Consider the following 16,530-nt stretch of genomic DNA (forward strand, 5'->3'; position numbering starts at 1 on the left):
TTTATTTATTAGTACGAGGCCGGTTTTAATTTGGATGAAATTTTACTTATGCTTGAATTAATTGAAGCCGCGTAGAAAATCTTTTGCCCATTGATTCATATATGTATAGCTTTTGGCACCTCCCCATACACAAAGTGCTTGGGGGTCTAGGGGGAAAGGGTTTGAGCTGCGGGGTTAGCAGCATGTTGTAATTATTTCTCAAAAAAAAAAAAAAATATATATATATATATATATGTATGTATAGCTTTATAGGGAAAAAAATTAGTAACATCTTTTGTTTTACACATTTCAAGCGGGCAAAGAGGATTAGAGTCTTTAGACCCCTCAACAATCAACATCTCCTTTAAAAACAACAAATAATATCAGCTGCTCATTCGTGGTAGGGGTTTTTTTTTTTTTTTTTTCCTAATTTATTGAGCTTATTTGCTTCATAGTTCATATACAAAATTTTAAAGTTTTTTTTTTTTTTTCTAATTTATTGTAAGGTCAAGTTTAGGTCCAGTGTCCAGTAGTACTGGACCTGTTGAGATGATGACATGTGTCCACTTTTGGACACGTGTCACCATCTAACTGAGTTTAGTACACTGGATGCACTAAACCTAAACCAAGTCTTTTATTGTATACCATTGAAAATAAGTTCCACAAACAAGATATCAAAAATAAGTAGAATTTTTTTTTTTTCATTCTTTATATAGAATTACAACACCTTTTCTCTTCTATTGCTATTAAATTAATCTCTAAAGTTGATTTCTCTTCTATGATTTTCCTAAAACCTTTTCATGTCTATAAAATTTTAAGCTATATTTGGAGTAAGTAGAATTTTTTATTTATTTTTCATTCTTTATATAGAATTACAACACCTCTTCTCTTCTATTGCTATTAAATTAATCTCTAAAGTTGATTTCTCTTCTATGATTTTCCTAAAACCTTTTCATGTCTATAAAATTTTAAGCTGTATTTGGAGTTCTCCAGTAGAGATGTCTTATGTCCATTCAGATCCATCTACAATTTCAAGATCTTCAACTATACAGAAGAGGGAACAAGCATTTATTGTCCTCGTACCAATCTCCATTGCTACCATCCTTCTCTTATTCTACTTTTACTACCTTCGTCGTCAGAGAGGTCTTGAGTCAGGATTAGCATCTTCAGAAAGCAATAATAATGACATTTCCAAGGTATCATTAATTAGTATTTGTCTCTGTTCAAAAAAATTTGTTAATCCATTCTGTGCGCAGTGTGAATATATTTGTAATTTTTTTAGGATCACACACTTTGTCACAACTTGATAACATGTGTAATTGTGATTGATGAACCATCAGTTGCATATGGAGCACTTTTTTCACCACACACATGTATATATTATCAAAGTTGTGGTGAAATGTATGGCAAAGTGTGTGTGTCTGCATACTTTCTCAAATGTTTTGTTTTTTTTTTTGGGTGATTCAGCAGCCTGAATTGGGTTTTGAAGAAAGAAACGAGAGAAATGCTAACAGTTGTGGTATACAAGGAGAGCTTCTCCGTAGGAGATGCACTGCGAGTGGACTTACTTTATGTTTTTTTTTTTTTTTTTTTGCTTTAAAAAACTCCACAACTCTACACCCACCACCAAGAACCATCACCCAAAACCCAAACTCCACTAACAAAAGCCCATCCAATCAGCCAGCCACCCTTCACCTCCAGTTGCACACCCCCCCCCCCTCCCCTCAACAGAAAATCCACCATACTTAGATCCTTTACACCACCATCACAAGTTGTTGGCCGATCAATACGTAAAAGAAATAAAATTGAAAATCTCTATTAAGTCAAACGAAACATCAAATCTTATGAAATTCATAAAAGCAGTTACAAATCCATAGAAACCTACAAATGAAGATACCTTCTATATATATCATTTTAAAATCTTGCATTCATACCGTATATATTCCCCCCCCCCCAATATTACTAAGTATATCAACAACTCAATTAGAATCTCTCCAATACGTTATCTTCCTCACAACAGTAGTAGTGCAAATCTTCTGTCTCATCAATTATGCTCCACTTCATGCTCCACCAATAAAATTTAGACAGCTAACCTCTCTCATTAAATGAAATAACCCTGACTTTAACACTCACGTTACTAAAACGTTAACGTTAAAATCCCTATCTTTTTTTTTTCTTTTTTTTCTTCCGCGGCTTTATTTCTCCTCTGTTCCGGCTTTTGGTTTCTTTTTTTTCTCTTCTCCATGTGGTTTGTCTCTTGCCGCAGCTTTTGGGATTGATTTGGACTCTTCCCCTATTTTGTCTCATTGTAATCCTTTTTCCCAAAGTCAAAGTCAGGCTTTTGCTTTTGTTTTTGTAAGACACAGACGTCCTTTTCTCCTATAAGTGCAGATTTTTTTCAACTTTTGAGAGGCTCCTACTGCAACAAGCAACCTACAAGGCTTATACGTATTGTTCAGTCACAAAGTAAGTCCTCTTCTTTTGGTTTAATGTAAATAAATTTCTTTTTTTAATTTATTTTAGGATTTATAACAACTTTCTTATACTTGTGTGAGTTTGTGTCTAACGTGTGTGTGTGTGTATATATATATATATGTTGTTTATTAAAAAAAATAACTATTTTGTTTTTGTTTTGTATTAAGGTCATGAGTGATAGCAATTATCATACTAAGACTGATAGTCAATCGGTTCGAAAATTGAATTTTGAAGATGAGGATTCACCACTTGTGATAGTTGAACAACCAGAACCAATATCAATAGATAGCAACGATAAAATTCATGCCAATGTAGAAGAAGAAGTGATTCTGAAATTAGGAATTGAGTTTGAGACTGAGCAAGATGCGTATGATTTCTATAATAGTTATGCGCGTGTAGTTGGATTTAGTATTAGGCGAAGTAAGGGCCACAAGGGTGATAAAGATGGTTCACGTAAATGGTTAGATAGAGTTTTTTGTTGCTCTTGCGAGGGTATACGAGGGAATGACAAAAGAGATGATAATGTGAAATGCCATCGGCCAGAAACAAGATGTGGTTGCAAAGCAGAGATGAAAATTAGTTGTAGATATAGTGAAAAATATTGTGTGGTAAAATTTGTGTCAGAGCACACACATGTCTTAGCTTCTCCTCGTAAGCGTATATTCCTTCGATCTCAAAGGTCCATTAATCCAGCCCAAGCTGTTGAGGCTGAATTAGCAGATAGTTCTGGAATTGCACCAAGAGCAAGTGTAGGACTAATGGCTCGAAGGGTAGGTGGACTTGACAATCTTGGCTTCATTCCTGAGGATTATAATAATTATTTGCGTACAAGATGAACAGAAGAGATGAAAAACGGGGATACAGGAGGCTTACTTGAATATCTTCAAAGAATGCAATCTGAAGACCTTAATTTTTCTTATGCAATTCAGGTTGACCTTGATGATCTAATTACAAATATTTTTTGGGCAAATGGTAGAATGAAGTTGGATTATGAATATTTTGGAGATGTAGTTTGCTTTGATACAACTTACAAAAAAAAATAAAGAAGGTAGGCCGTTTGCATTGTTTGTTGGTGAAAATCATCATAAACAAACTATCATCTTTGGTGCTGCATTGTTATATGATGAAACATCTGAGACTTTCATATGGTTGTTTGATTCTTTTCAGAAAGCAATGTTTGGTAAGAAACCACAGACTATCCTCACAGACCAAGATGCTGCAATGGCAAAGGCATTAGCTTCACAATGGCCAGAAACACATCATCGTTTATGTGTTTGGCATATGTACCAGAATGCAGCTAAGAACCTCAAAGAAGTGTTTGGAAGGTACAATACTTTTGCAGCAGATTTTAGTAGTTGTGTATATGACCATGACTATGAAGATGATTTTTTAGATGCATGGGATAATATGCTTGATAAATATGATCTAAAGAATAACAGTTGGTTGCAAAGACAATTTGAGTTAAGGGAGAAATGGGCTTTGGTTTATGGGAGGAAAACATTTTGTGTTGATATGTCTACTACTCAGAGAAGCGAGAGTATGAACAGTCAAATTAAAAGGTACATAACTTATAATTATGACTTGTTGCGTTTCTTTTATCACTTTCAAAGGTTGGTTGATGATAGACGTTTTGAAGAGTTGAGAGCAGATTTTAAAGCAACTCAAAGTAAACCATCATTAGAATATCCAGTAGAAATATTGAAGCATGCAGCAAGTGTTTATACTCCTGCAGTATTTAAGTTGTTTAATCGTGAATTATGGCTCACTTGGGATTGTGAATTGCATAAGGAGGGTGAGGTTGGATCTGTGGTAATATATAAAGTTATTTCTCCCTGTAAATCTCGCCAACACATTGTTCAATTTGATTCATTGGCTTCTACAGTGATGTGTAGTTGTAATAAATTTGAATTTGTTGGAATTTTATGTGCCCATGCCTTAAAAGTGTTATCTCTTCAAAATTGTAAAAGGGTGCCAAATCAGTATATTTTAAAAAGGTGGACAAAAGATGCAAAGGTTGGTTCTACAATGAAAAATTATATACATGTAGGACCACATGACCAAAATGCAGATGTGGGAAGTCGTTATAAAGTGTTGCTTAAATTGTATTCTAATTTGGCAGCAAGAGTTGCACTGACTGATGAGACTTTTCGTATTTCTTTGGATGCTCATGAAAGTACTTTGAACAAAGTAGAGGCAAATTTGAAAAATTTATCAATTGAAGAATCTACTGTTGGGAGCACTCATTTCAAATCAAAGGCTCAACAAGCTAATGATAATGTGCAGCCTACTAATTGTGAAGGAAATAAAATTAAAGGAATTAAGCTTAAAGGGAGACAAGCATGTGTAGGGACATCTCGTAGAAGAAAGGGTGCATTAGAGAAAGCTACAAGAAAGAGAAAACGTCAAACTAAAGCATCCTCTCATATTCAACAGCTCACACCGGTATGAAATTTGTTTTTTGTTTTGTTACTTTGTGCTTACGATTTGTTAGACAATAGAATGTACTAATTCTCTAAATTATTTATATGATTTTCATTGTGAAATGTATTAGGAAGATAGCATGAGAAATTTAAATACACCTGGCTTTACTGATATGCTGAACTTGACACAAGTAATTAAATGAAAGTTTATTTATTGATTTATTTTTTGCTTTTATTTTTATTTGTTTCATTGTGAAATGTATCAGGAAGATAGTATGGGAAATTTAAATACACCTGGCTTTACTGATATGCTGAACTTGACACAGGTAATTAAATGAAAGTTTATTTATTGATTTATTTTTTGCTTTTATTTTTATTTGTTTCATTGTTAAATGTATCAGGAAGATAGCATGACAAATTTAAATACACCTGGCTTTACTGATATGTTGAACTTGATACAGGTAATTAGATGAAAGTTGATTTAATTATTAATTTTTTGCTTTGATTTTATTGATTTCTAATTTGTTATACATTTATATGTAGGCACAATTACCCAAAGTGGGAAATCAAAGAAATTATGAAGATGTTGAATAACAAGATAGAATTGAAGATAGAAGTGTGATTGCTTGTAGGAATTTATCAGCCACGCTCCAAGTCCATAGAGATCATGCATTGAGATATTAACTTAATTTTGCAATTTTTTTATCTTTTACTATGGTTTTCTAGATGTGCCTTTTAGTTAGATCTTGTTAGCAAATGGGCTCCTTGAACTTCTGTATTTGGGGGAGGAGCATCGTTTTTTGTTTGTTTGTAGGTCTAAAACTTCTGCTTCCTTTAAAAATTATCTTCTTTTAACTTCTGTATTTGTGGCACTTGCCTAATTTTGTTCATGGAGTCCTATTTTAATTGTAGTGACAAAGTTTTTGACTCTAGAGTCAATTGAAAGTCATATCCATATAGAGAAAATACCGGTGGGTTTTAAATTTCATATATGAGATCCTATTAGCCTAGCATGACAGTACAATTGTAACTAGCCTCTCTTGACAAGTTTACTCCCTGCCTATGGATTAGCCTCTTCTTGATAGCTCCAAGCAATGGCCAAAGCACAGTGGCTAGCCAAGCAACCCAACTGACAGCATGGTTAGCCTTGAGAAGCAAACTTTGGGACTTCACTCTTTCACTCTTCACCCCTTCAAATAGCCGAATGGCCTCTCCTTTTATTTCTTCATCTTTTCCTTCTTTTCTCCCTTTCACACTCTTCACATCAAGTCATAATAAATGCAAGCCAACTTATCTTGACTTTGCTTCAAACAATTTCTTTTCTTCAGCTCTCCCTAAGCCGAATCACCCTTGCCTTTTGCTTCTTTCTTTTCTTTCTTTTACTTCCAACGTGTCCCACAAGTTTAACATCACTTATTCATTTATGTGACTTGACTTTTGTACATCCCTTCATAAATGTTGCTGGACTTTTGTACATATAATTATAGAGGAAAAGATGAACTCAATTCTTCTCTTTCGGACAAGATTCTCCAGCAAGTTCAATTTGCTTTGCTGACTTCTTGCCAATTCTCCAACAATCTCATTTAATGAGCTAAGACAAAGTGTGGGCTGGACAGTGCACCCAACATTCACCATCATCAAGGGATGTGTACAACTTCAAGCAGATAAAATTGTTTCTCTGTTTCTGCAGAATTGGTGTGGTTCCCCTGTTTTTGTTTCGGTAGAAACTATTTTTCCTACATACAATGTTTTGTTCCTACATAATAGGTCCAGTTTCATCTTAAAAAAAAAAAAAAAAAAAAAAAAAAAAAAAAAAAAAAAAAAAAAACATCTATTGAGACATATCCGACTTTATCTCAATTGAAACACAAAACCAAAACATCAGTCCAAGCATTCTCAGCACATATCCATTAATCCAGTCAGTCCTTATCAAATAGAGTTTGATAAAATAATGAAATCTGGAATTTAAATAAAATATTATCCATATATTCAAATCAAAGTGTAATCTCTACAATAAGATATATACAAGAGAGCTTCTATGGAGGAGCTTCCTGTCCCAGTCACTCATTTAAGAATTTCAACAAACATGTAAAATACAAAATCCAGCAACCCCAATTATTTACTGACTACAACCTTTACATCGTCCAAAAACGTTTTTCTTTCCACATGTTTTATAATGGAACAAAAATCAAACACCATTATCACCATAGACAAGTCACTTTGTGGAAACCAATAGAAGCAGATGAACACTTGAAGATGAAGTGAGGATGTGTCTGTCAACGGGGCGAAATGAGGATGAAGATGAACACTTGAGACGTCAACCACATAGAGAAGAGAAAAAAAAGAAACCTTGAAAGCCTTGAAGGTTGCTTGTTTCAGCAGAAGTCTCTCAAAAGTTGAAGCAAATCTGCACCGGACAAAAGGAACCTCTGTGGCATACAAAAGCAAAAGCAAAAGCTGGAAACACTTTGGGAGAAAGGAATATAATGAGACAATATAGGGAAGAGTCCAAATCAAAAACTAAAGCTACGGCAAGAGACAAAACTCAAAAGAGTTCTTGTTGACTCAAACCACATGGAGAAGAGAAATAAAAGAAACCAAAAACCAGAACAGAGAAGAAATAAAGCCGCGGCAGAAAAAAAAAAGAAAAAAAAAAAGATAGGGATTTTAACGTTAACGTTTAGTTTAGTAACGTGAGTGTTAAAGTCAGGGTTATTTCATTTAATGAGAGAGGTTAGCTGTCTAAATTTTATTGGTGGAGCATAATTGATGAGACAGAAGATTTGGACTCAGTGCAATTGATACTTTGGCGCAAAGGGCGGTTGGTGACAAAATCGAGGAAAAAAAAACTGAATGAAAAAATTTAAATGTGGTCAAAGAGTTAAGAAATTAAAATAAAAAAATTTTAACTTCAAACAAAAATCAATATTAACCTAAGTTTAAAAAATTGCGGGCCCATCAAAATTTTGTTGTGCACCACCCTTATAGTTTATCTTTTTAGCAATTAGTGTAATTCATCTTATAAAAGTTATATATCAATTTAACTTTGCATAGTGCATACGATAACTTTTACCTTCAAATGGAAAAATAATAATAATAAATAAATAAAATATTCGACTTCCTCCTATAGTCCTCTCTTTTTATTTTGCTAGATGCTCCGTATGCCTTGGGAACTACCAAACAGATGACAGGCTTCAACAAATACCAGTACGTGGCCATATGTTTCACAAGGACTGCATTGGTTACTGGCTCACTACCCATACTACCTGCCCACTCTGCCGCCTCTCCCTCGTTCCTCCCACGAAAACAGTAGTTGAATCAGTTGATATTCAGTTAGAAATTAGTCACGGAGCTTTTGTTGCAGAGAACAATAATGAAACATCTCTTGAAGAGAATTCACAGGCTTGTAATGAAGGGAAAAAAGCTATACAATTCTCTCCACGATAGAAGAATTAAGAGAATTCTTCTAGCTCTAAAGGCCTAAAGGGTACTAGTCAATTATCATATTTTTTTTTATGGGTTTTGATTGATTCACATCCAACCCACACTCTTTTATATATATTATGTATAAGGTGAATATTCTTAAAAAATATTGACACCTTGTGTGAATGTGGGGATATTATTTATATAACCAATAATGTTAAATAATAATTTTCCTTTATATATTTATATTGATGAAGTTCTAATACATTTATGCGTGCGTGTGCACTATGAAAAAGATTGAGAGCTAGTCTAACAGCCCACAATTTCTAGGATAATGATCATTATATATATTTGCTCAACACATCATAACAAGGGAATAATTTAAATGGTATATATGACCTCTATTTTTTTTTTTTTAGATACCAAACAGAAACTTTTTTCATTTTTTTTTTAAGATTTTGACTAACATTGTTATTTTAAACAACCTGGATGTCTAAAGGAACAACCTCCGTCCAGATAAGAATAGGATCAGAGAGAAGAGCTCGTCTAGCGAGCTAGTAGGCTACCAAGTTCTCCTAACAACGTACATGACATAACCTGACCTCATGGAAAGAGGCCGCTAAGGCCTTGACGTCGTTGATAATTGTAATTTCCGTGATTCATACTCTCTTTTAGGACACGTCGACATGTCAGTTCCTTTTCGCAAAGGCAAGATACGCAGTACTCAATCTCCCTTAAAACAGTTTTAGACTCAAAGCTGATACGAGCTTGAAAGTACGCAGAGTCTCTTAAAAAGAGACGAATGAGTCGCCACCTGGTTATAGGTCCAAAAACCAAAATAGGACTCCATAAAAGGCCTTTTTACCAAACTAAGTCTGGAGTTAGGATACTACATGTCATGTGAGACAAGCAAGGGAAAGCAGATAAAACATGTGATCATGGAAGCATAGACATACAGAGAATCAGACAACTCATGGCATCAACTCTTTCCGTTATGGTTCCTCAAGGAAAACTAGTTTAGGCGCTTGTCTTAGTTGGTACCAAAGTCTCATCAAACAGACAAAGCTTAGCTTTTAGAGTCTCAAATCATGAAGTTCAATATACAAATTCAATGTGCGTGCTAACAGTTTTCAGTATACAAAGAGTTTATGCCTTTTTTGCGTTTTTCCATCCTTTCAAATAACTACAAAGTTCTTAAGCAGTATTATCTCTCTCCTCTTTGCTCTGGTGTCAGCCCACCCTGCCCGCAGCTAGGGCAACTCTTTAGCCCGAATCCTTGGCAATCAAAACATCTATGCAAATGCACATTAAAAAAAGTAGAAATTATTTAGACCAGGAAAGTTATAAATTACATATTCTTCAAATTAAGCAAAGTGATTTTTAAAAATAGTAATGAACTTACTTCCAGCGCTCAAAAATATTTCCATTCTTTTTGTTTCTTCCTGTGCCCTAATGAAAGATGAAAAAGGCGTTAGTTTCACAATATTGCAACAACGGATGAGTGAAAAAGGAAGGAAAAAAAAAGTAATTCATCTTAAAATAGACTGCATTACTCAAAAGCTCAATATAAACTATATTAACATTTATTTATATTGCAATTAGCTGTATTTTATAATTCCTACCTAAGCTAAATATGGTCATTATTATATTTTGTCAACTGTTAAAAAAGCCTTGTAAGAATATTGTTTAATTGTATAAATTTGGTCTTTGTGTTTTGTTTTGGAGCCAGTTTTATAAACTATGGTTTTGATCATTATATTTTTATTCTTGGTGGGGGCATTGAGAAAATAAAAAATAAGATTTCAATTTTTAGAGACTAACAATTTTTCCTTTTAAATTATATTCTTAAAATTCAATTTTTTTCTCTAAATTATAGGTTATGTTACTTATAATTACAATTTACGTTTTTTAATTATAGTTGTAGTATGATTTTATTCTTGCTTCAAAAAAAAAGTATGATTTTATTCTTGAATTATCTTACTTAATTTAGATTCAATGAATTACAGTTGTAGTATGATTTTATTCTTGAATTATCTTACTTAATTTAGATTCAATGAATATGATTTTACTCTCTTTCAAATGATAAGGTTATTTAAAAAAAAAATTATAATAATAAAAAAATTGTCTAATTGCTTTAAAAAAATGTAAACTAATACTAGTTCAATATGCTATATATTCTTATATTAAAAAAAAAATTAATTCTTATTGAAAGTGGTGTCACATTTAATATAAAACTCACAAAATTCTCGATTGTTGCAGTGAGTAATAAATACTTACATCAAAATTAAGAAATTAATTTGAAACATACACAAAGTTAAACTTCATTTTGGAATTTATTTAGATTTTATCTCAACTTTAACTTTATACATATATATATATATATATATATATATATATATATAGACACACACATTCAACATATGCTTAGTTTTTTTTGGACTTGTGAAAATCCCAGACCTTTTAATACGATGATACACTTCCAATCTATAAATAGGGAGTTAATTTACCTTCTTTTCTTTTTTCTTATCTTATTTCCTTTTTTTTCATCTTTTTAATATTGGCACAGATATAATTTTTTTTCTTTAAATTCAACAAATTCCTTAAGCACAAGTGCACAACCACCTGGAATAAGTTATAGGAAATCAATTTTCAAACATGGAAATTTATGTCAGCATATATTTGACTGAAAAGGCACTACGTTCCTCTTCTTTTTTAATGAGAAAAAAGCACTACATTCGGCTATGTATGAAACCCTAATCTTCTGATTTACTAGACTTGGTACCTTTCGCAAGAACATTGAAGGCCAAACATCTTTCCTAGTTCTCTTTTATTTTATTTTATTCCTTCTTTTTTTTTTTTTTTTTTTTTTTTTTGGTGTGAAGCAAAATCTATTCATGATTTCCATGCGCATTTGTTAATGGAAAAACAATATTAATCAAAGATTTAACATGAAGATTTAAAAATGACAACAATACTACTCCTTAGTTCAATTGCTTAGATTAAGAATGATGCTCAAGAAAATGTAGTAACCACGTCCAGAAGAATTAAAGACAAAAGTGACAAAACAGATTCTGAATTGATATCAAAGATGGGCCATTGGATTTGGGATATTGCAAGGCAAAACAGAAAAGCCCTAACCTGCCATGGGTTCAATCACTTTCTTTATTTGGTAAAGTTACATGCAATGTTATCCAACAAAAAAGAAATCCAACACAAGGTCCAAAGCGCCAGTTTTGTCCACCTTTTTGTGAAGGCATCTTGTACCATCACCTATATATTTATATATATATATATATATATATATATAGCCTAAGCCAATTGAATGGATTACCAATTCTTATGGTTCTTTTGGATCGAGGGAGATGGAAGGAAAGTAGAGTAGAGTAGATAAGAATTGAATCAAAATTAGCCTATTTTTAGGTAATTCTACTCTACTCTCCTTCACTCCCCTCACTCCTCCATCAATCCAAACAGACCCTTAATGATTCAACACAACAAAAAAAAAGGCCTTTTAGTCCCTAATTGTTAGTTGGAAGTATCTGAATTAGCTAGATCCTGTGTCTTGTGGCCTGGTCCAAAATGAACAACCCCCCCCCACCCCCACTTCGAGAAAAAAAAAATTAATAATAATTATAATAGCAACAACTAACAAGTTAACTTGTATGAAGGACTCTAAAAAAAACAATTAAAAAAAGAAGAAGAAGAAGAAAAGAATACAAATATGCATATAAAACGCATTATAAAATGAATTACCTTGCATCCTGAGCACTCTAGAGCACCTTTTCCTCCACATGTTTCACAACTTTTCAAGATCTGCAGACAATTAGAAAAATGAATGTAAATCTATGTCCAAATGTGCATTATACCACTAAAAGCAATGGAGAATCATTTGAAGGTCCTTCATGTTTCTTTGTGTTCATATAAATTTATAATCCAGTCAATCAAGCTTCCTAAAAATTTTGGTAGTTCTTTCTTTCTCATAAAATGGTGACCTGACCATCCATGTTATGTTCTTCCCCTTTCATGCAGAGATATGGCGCTTCCCTATTCATACCCACAACAAGCAATATCGAAACTATCACATGCTAGTCAAAACTGAGTACGCTTTTAGAGTGCTCTACATACAATTTTAGGTTAATTAGGCTAATAAATTAATTAATAAGTCCGGTATTGAGTACATTCAAGCTTATGTTGATATATTATCAACTGTGCCAAAAACTTAATCAATATTCTAACACTCTCCTGACCTAAACTTAGGGTCGAACCCAAGTTCTATTGCTTTGATACCATAATAAATTATTGATTGGAAATGTCAAGAAACGATAAATATAATCATTTAATCAATAAAGTAAAACTTAAATTTTGCATTATGCTTTTCATTTAAATTTAAACGACTTAGGATCCATTTGGGAACTGTTTATTTAACTGAAACTGAAAATTTTTTGCTAAAAATATAGTAGATAAAGTTAAAAATTAACTTAAATAGTATAATAGGACTCATGAATAGTAGCAAAAATAAGCTAAATAATAAAAGAAAGTGCATAAGCTTATCCCGCAACCTTAGTTTTCTATTTCAAGGAAAATTAAATATACAGCCAACTATTTGAATTTAATTCTAACTCCGGTAATGAAGCATTTAAAAATATAAAATAAAAGTCCAGTTCATCTAATTGATTGTAAATCATGAGTGAAACACATGACAGTACATATATATTCAAAGAAGAAGCCACATAAGAGGCAGTGATTTAATTCGAATACATACTAATTTTGCTGATCATAGGTGGCTCAAATAATTTTATTTTATTTTTTTAGTTCGTGATAGAATTTCAATCGTCCCCTTATAATGATTTTTCTTTGTCATCGTCTCAAAGAAACCAAGGGGTACCCCTTGGTTTGGTAATATTGTTTCAACGACAGTTTTCATCGTTTAAACAATAAAACACATATTTTTACAACTTTTTTTTACCCATGCATATTTTCGCAACAAAATTTTTTTTAAAAGGAGGCTTAAACCATATCTCTTATTTGACAGTTTAACTAACCGAAACAGACTAGTAGGCTCATCTTCAAAAGTAATAAATGTCATGAAACAAACGTAGTTTAGAAGAAAATATGACGTAAAGTAGAGCTATAAAATAAAAGAGAGTTTACCGAATTAAGTGAGAAACCACCAGATTTTGCAGCGAAAGCTGTAGTTGTTGTTGTTCCACGTCTGAGTTCTATGCCATTGCCACCTATGACGATCGGTACCCTTGGACTAAATTGATGAGGATGCTGAAATGTTGGTAGTGGCGGAGGAGTCAAGCTATTGCAACACAGAGAGAGCTCAGCCATTTAATTAATTTTAGGAATTTGTTGTTATTTCTAATGGATATTTATTAGAATTTTGTGTGAACAGTTTCCAGTTGCCTCACCTTTAAACAATTATCAAGGTGAGTTGGCTTCTTTTCCTTGGAAGTTGAAGTTCACACGTGTGAATAATGAGAATCTCGTGACACACACCCGTTGATCCTATAAGCTAAAAGGAGAGCCACTACTTTTTCTCTCTCTCATAAGGACACAAATATTTGTTGCCTAAAATGGAATGGGATGTTCATTGGTTTACAATTTTACATTAATGAAATCTTTTTATTTTCGGGGTGGATAAAAAGAAAAGCTTTATATTTAAGATATATTTGGTTGGGCGAATAAACTACATTTTTGTTTTTCATCATTTGTATTTATATATATATATATATATATTATGAATGATAGAAAAGTGGATCATCAAAATCCTCCACCACATCAACCAAATTTGGATCCTCAAAATTCTAGGGGTTGTTTGGTTAGGGGTTTTGAACAATAGTTTTCATCGTTTAAACAATATTACACGTATTTCTACACATTTTTTCATCCACAAATATTTTCAAAAAATACAAACAATGTTACTAGAACAACATTACCAAACGGCCTCCTAATTGTTCACCATTTGTCTTTTTCTATTCCTTCTCTTAACACTTTAGCCATATCTCATGTCTTTTTATTAACTTCTTCTCACTTTTAGTTTTAGTTCTATTTAGAAGATTCATAATTTTTTCTAAAAGGATAAAACTTACATATAGTTTATTAAATTCCCCATTTAAGCTCGACTATATTAAACACAATAGGCTCTTGAAAATGAAAATAATGTTTGTGTTTTATTGGTCATGATAAATAAGTGGTTGAGTTTCATTAGGAAACGTAATATACTACACTTAAAAATGTTCCGTATTTAAGTTTTTTCCTTTCCCAAAACTCTACGATATGTTCTTTCACTTTTAAGAGATAGTTTCAACCTATAATGTCTGCTCCTAATTATTGCTCTTTATTACTAGACCAAAATACTAATTGGTTTTTTTGTATAAATAAGGATCAAACTCTAGATCTCTTATTCAACGATAAAAAATTTTATCAGTTGAACTAACTGGAACCCACATATGCCCTTCCACTTGATCATTTAGTTTGATATTTTAATTGCTAATAAGAATTACACTAACAAAAGAAAACTAATGCACAAAGACGCATATGTATATTGTAGTTTGAAGTTTTCTTGAATTACAAATTAATATAATAGTTTTACCTCGGCCTCCCCCAAACATAAATTCCTAGTTCACCCTGGGAAAGATTATATTTTGTTGGCATGGGTGGAAAATCACCCACCCATTTTTCATCCCATCAATTTCTCTCACCTCCACCAATCAATGGAAAACACCTATTTTCTCTTTCCCCTTTTCTATCATTTCCCTTTTTCACCTCAACCAAACATAGCATGATAGTCCTTTTACTAATTTGGGATAGATTCAATCTTGAATTTTGATCCCTTTTAAAAGGATATGATCAAGCATTTTTATCCATATTCCATCAATTGTTTGCATACACATCTTACATCATGTTGATGTAGCATGGAAAATAATTAAATACTATCAAAGTATAAGAACATGATACTTCTTCCTCTCATATGAATGGTAAATCTCACTATGATGTGAGATGAGAAAGTATAATATTGTTGTACAATTAGAATACTGAATAATTACTCAATATATAATAATAGTAAAACATTCGAAAAACAAACAAGTAAAATGTATGTGCAAGAAGCCACATAGATGGAAACAGCAACACACACAATCTTCAATATTTTTACGAAAATGTCACTGAACTCATTTTGTTGAAAATAAAGATGCCAAAAAGTTTTTTTTTTTTTAATTTATAAATGATATATATATATATATATATATTATGTTTTCATTCTCTTTTTATTTTTTTGGTATTGAAAACGAAAATGAAAACAAAAAACAAATCCAAACAAGATTTTCACTAATGGGTCCCATAGAAAATAGGAAGCAAAATACACTATATTTTTAGAGGAACCACCATCAAGTTCCTATCCACCACGCTGTCACAATTCATATGATTAGGTTCTAAAAGAATGGGTTTTGTTGAACCTTTGAAAACCCATTTCATAATCAATTTTGTGATATTTGAGACAATTAAACTAGATACGTTTTCTTTGGTGTAAAATTTTTTTTGTAAACATTTTCAATGTTCCATCTTCAAACAAAAGTCTGACTACACCAAATACCTCTAAAATTATTAAAACACCACTACAATCTCTAAAATGATCAAAGTACTTTTGAAACCACCAAAATTGCAAAAGTACCTCTAAAACCTCTCAACGTCTAAAAAAACCCTCTCTCTTTTTTGTTGAGAAAATCTAAAAAAAAAAAAAAACCTTTTGAAACTTCCAAAACTATAAATTGTAAATAACCAAAATACTATTGGCATGTCCAAAATGACCAAAATGCACCCTAGAACCACCAAACTAACAAAAATACCCTTAAATTCACCAAAATGGCTAAAATATTCCTATGACTAGGAAACTAACCTAAATTTCTATAGAACTTTCTCTATTTTTTTTTTTTTATAAGATATAAATTTTACTCTAGAATAATCTAACAGTATATGTGTGTGAAACTCCCTTGAATCTCGGCCCTTATCCTCTACACCCCATAAACACTTATACTTGTGGAGTTACCATCACATTAAACGTGCGTGATGATTCTATAGAACTTCCTAAAATGCTTTCAGAACTACAAAAATGACCAAAATAATCCATAACAACCAAAATAATCAAAATATCCCTAAAATCATCAAAATTACCAAAATAAATCTAAAAAATTATTAAAATATCTATCAAACCTCAAAAACTGTAAAAATA

The 16,530-nt window shown here is 32.1% G+C and overlaps 1 protein-coding gene and 1 pseudogene across 1 annotated transcript; one reads left to right on the forward strand and one right to left on the reverse strand.

Annotated features, from left to right (window-relative positions):
* Positions 1-977: 977 nt before the first annotated feature.
* On the forward strand, positions 978-8,321 carry LOC115973238 (annotated as a pseudogene).
* A 950-nt stretch (positions 8,322-9,271) lies between these two features.
* On the reverse strand, positions 9,272-13,695 carry LOC115973239 (protein PHOTOSYSTEM I ASSEMBLY 2, chloroplastic-like). Its single transcript, XM_031093495.1, has 4 exons — positions 13,449-13,695; positions 12,051-12,110; positions 9,700-9,746; positions 9,272-9,589 (listed from the first exon to the last, which is right to left on the reverse strand). The coding sequence occupies exons 1-4, from the start codon at positions 13,629-13,631 to the stop codon at positions 9,502-9,504; spliced, it is 378 nt and encodes a 125-aa protein (XP_030949355.1). The 5' UTR covers positions 13,632-13,695; the 3' UTR covers positions 9,272-9,501.
* Positions 13,696-16,530: the final 2,835 nt, after the last annotated feature.

Source organism: Quercus lobata, unplaced genomic scaffold (assembly GCF_001633185.2).
Source record: "Quercus lobata isolate SW786 unplaced genomic scaffold, ValleyOak3.0 Primary Assembly Scq3eQI_163, whole genome shotgun sequence".
Lineage (NCBI taxonomy): Eukaryota > Viridiplantae > Streptophyta > Magnoliopsida > Fagales > Fagaceae > Quercus > Quercus lobata.

Coding starts and splice junctions, on each gene's coding strand:
- LOC115973239 (XM_031093495.1), bottom strand. CDS start 13,631: ATGGCTGAGCTCTCTCTGTGTTGCAATAGCTTGACTCCTCCGCCACTA. Junction 12,111..13,448: donor GTGGTTTCTCACTTAATTCG/GTAAACTCTCTT, acceptor AATTGTCTGCAG/ATCTTGAAAAGTTGTGAAAC. Junction 9,590..9,699: donor AATATTTTTGAGCGCTGGAA/GTAAGTTCATTA, acceptor GCATTTGCATAG/ATGTTTTGATTGCCAAGGAT.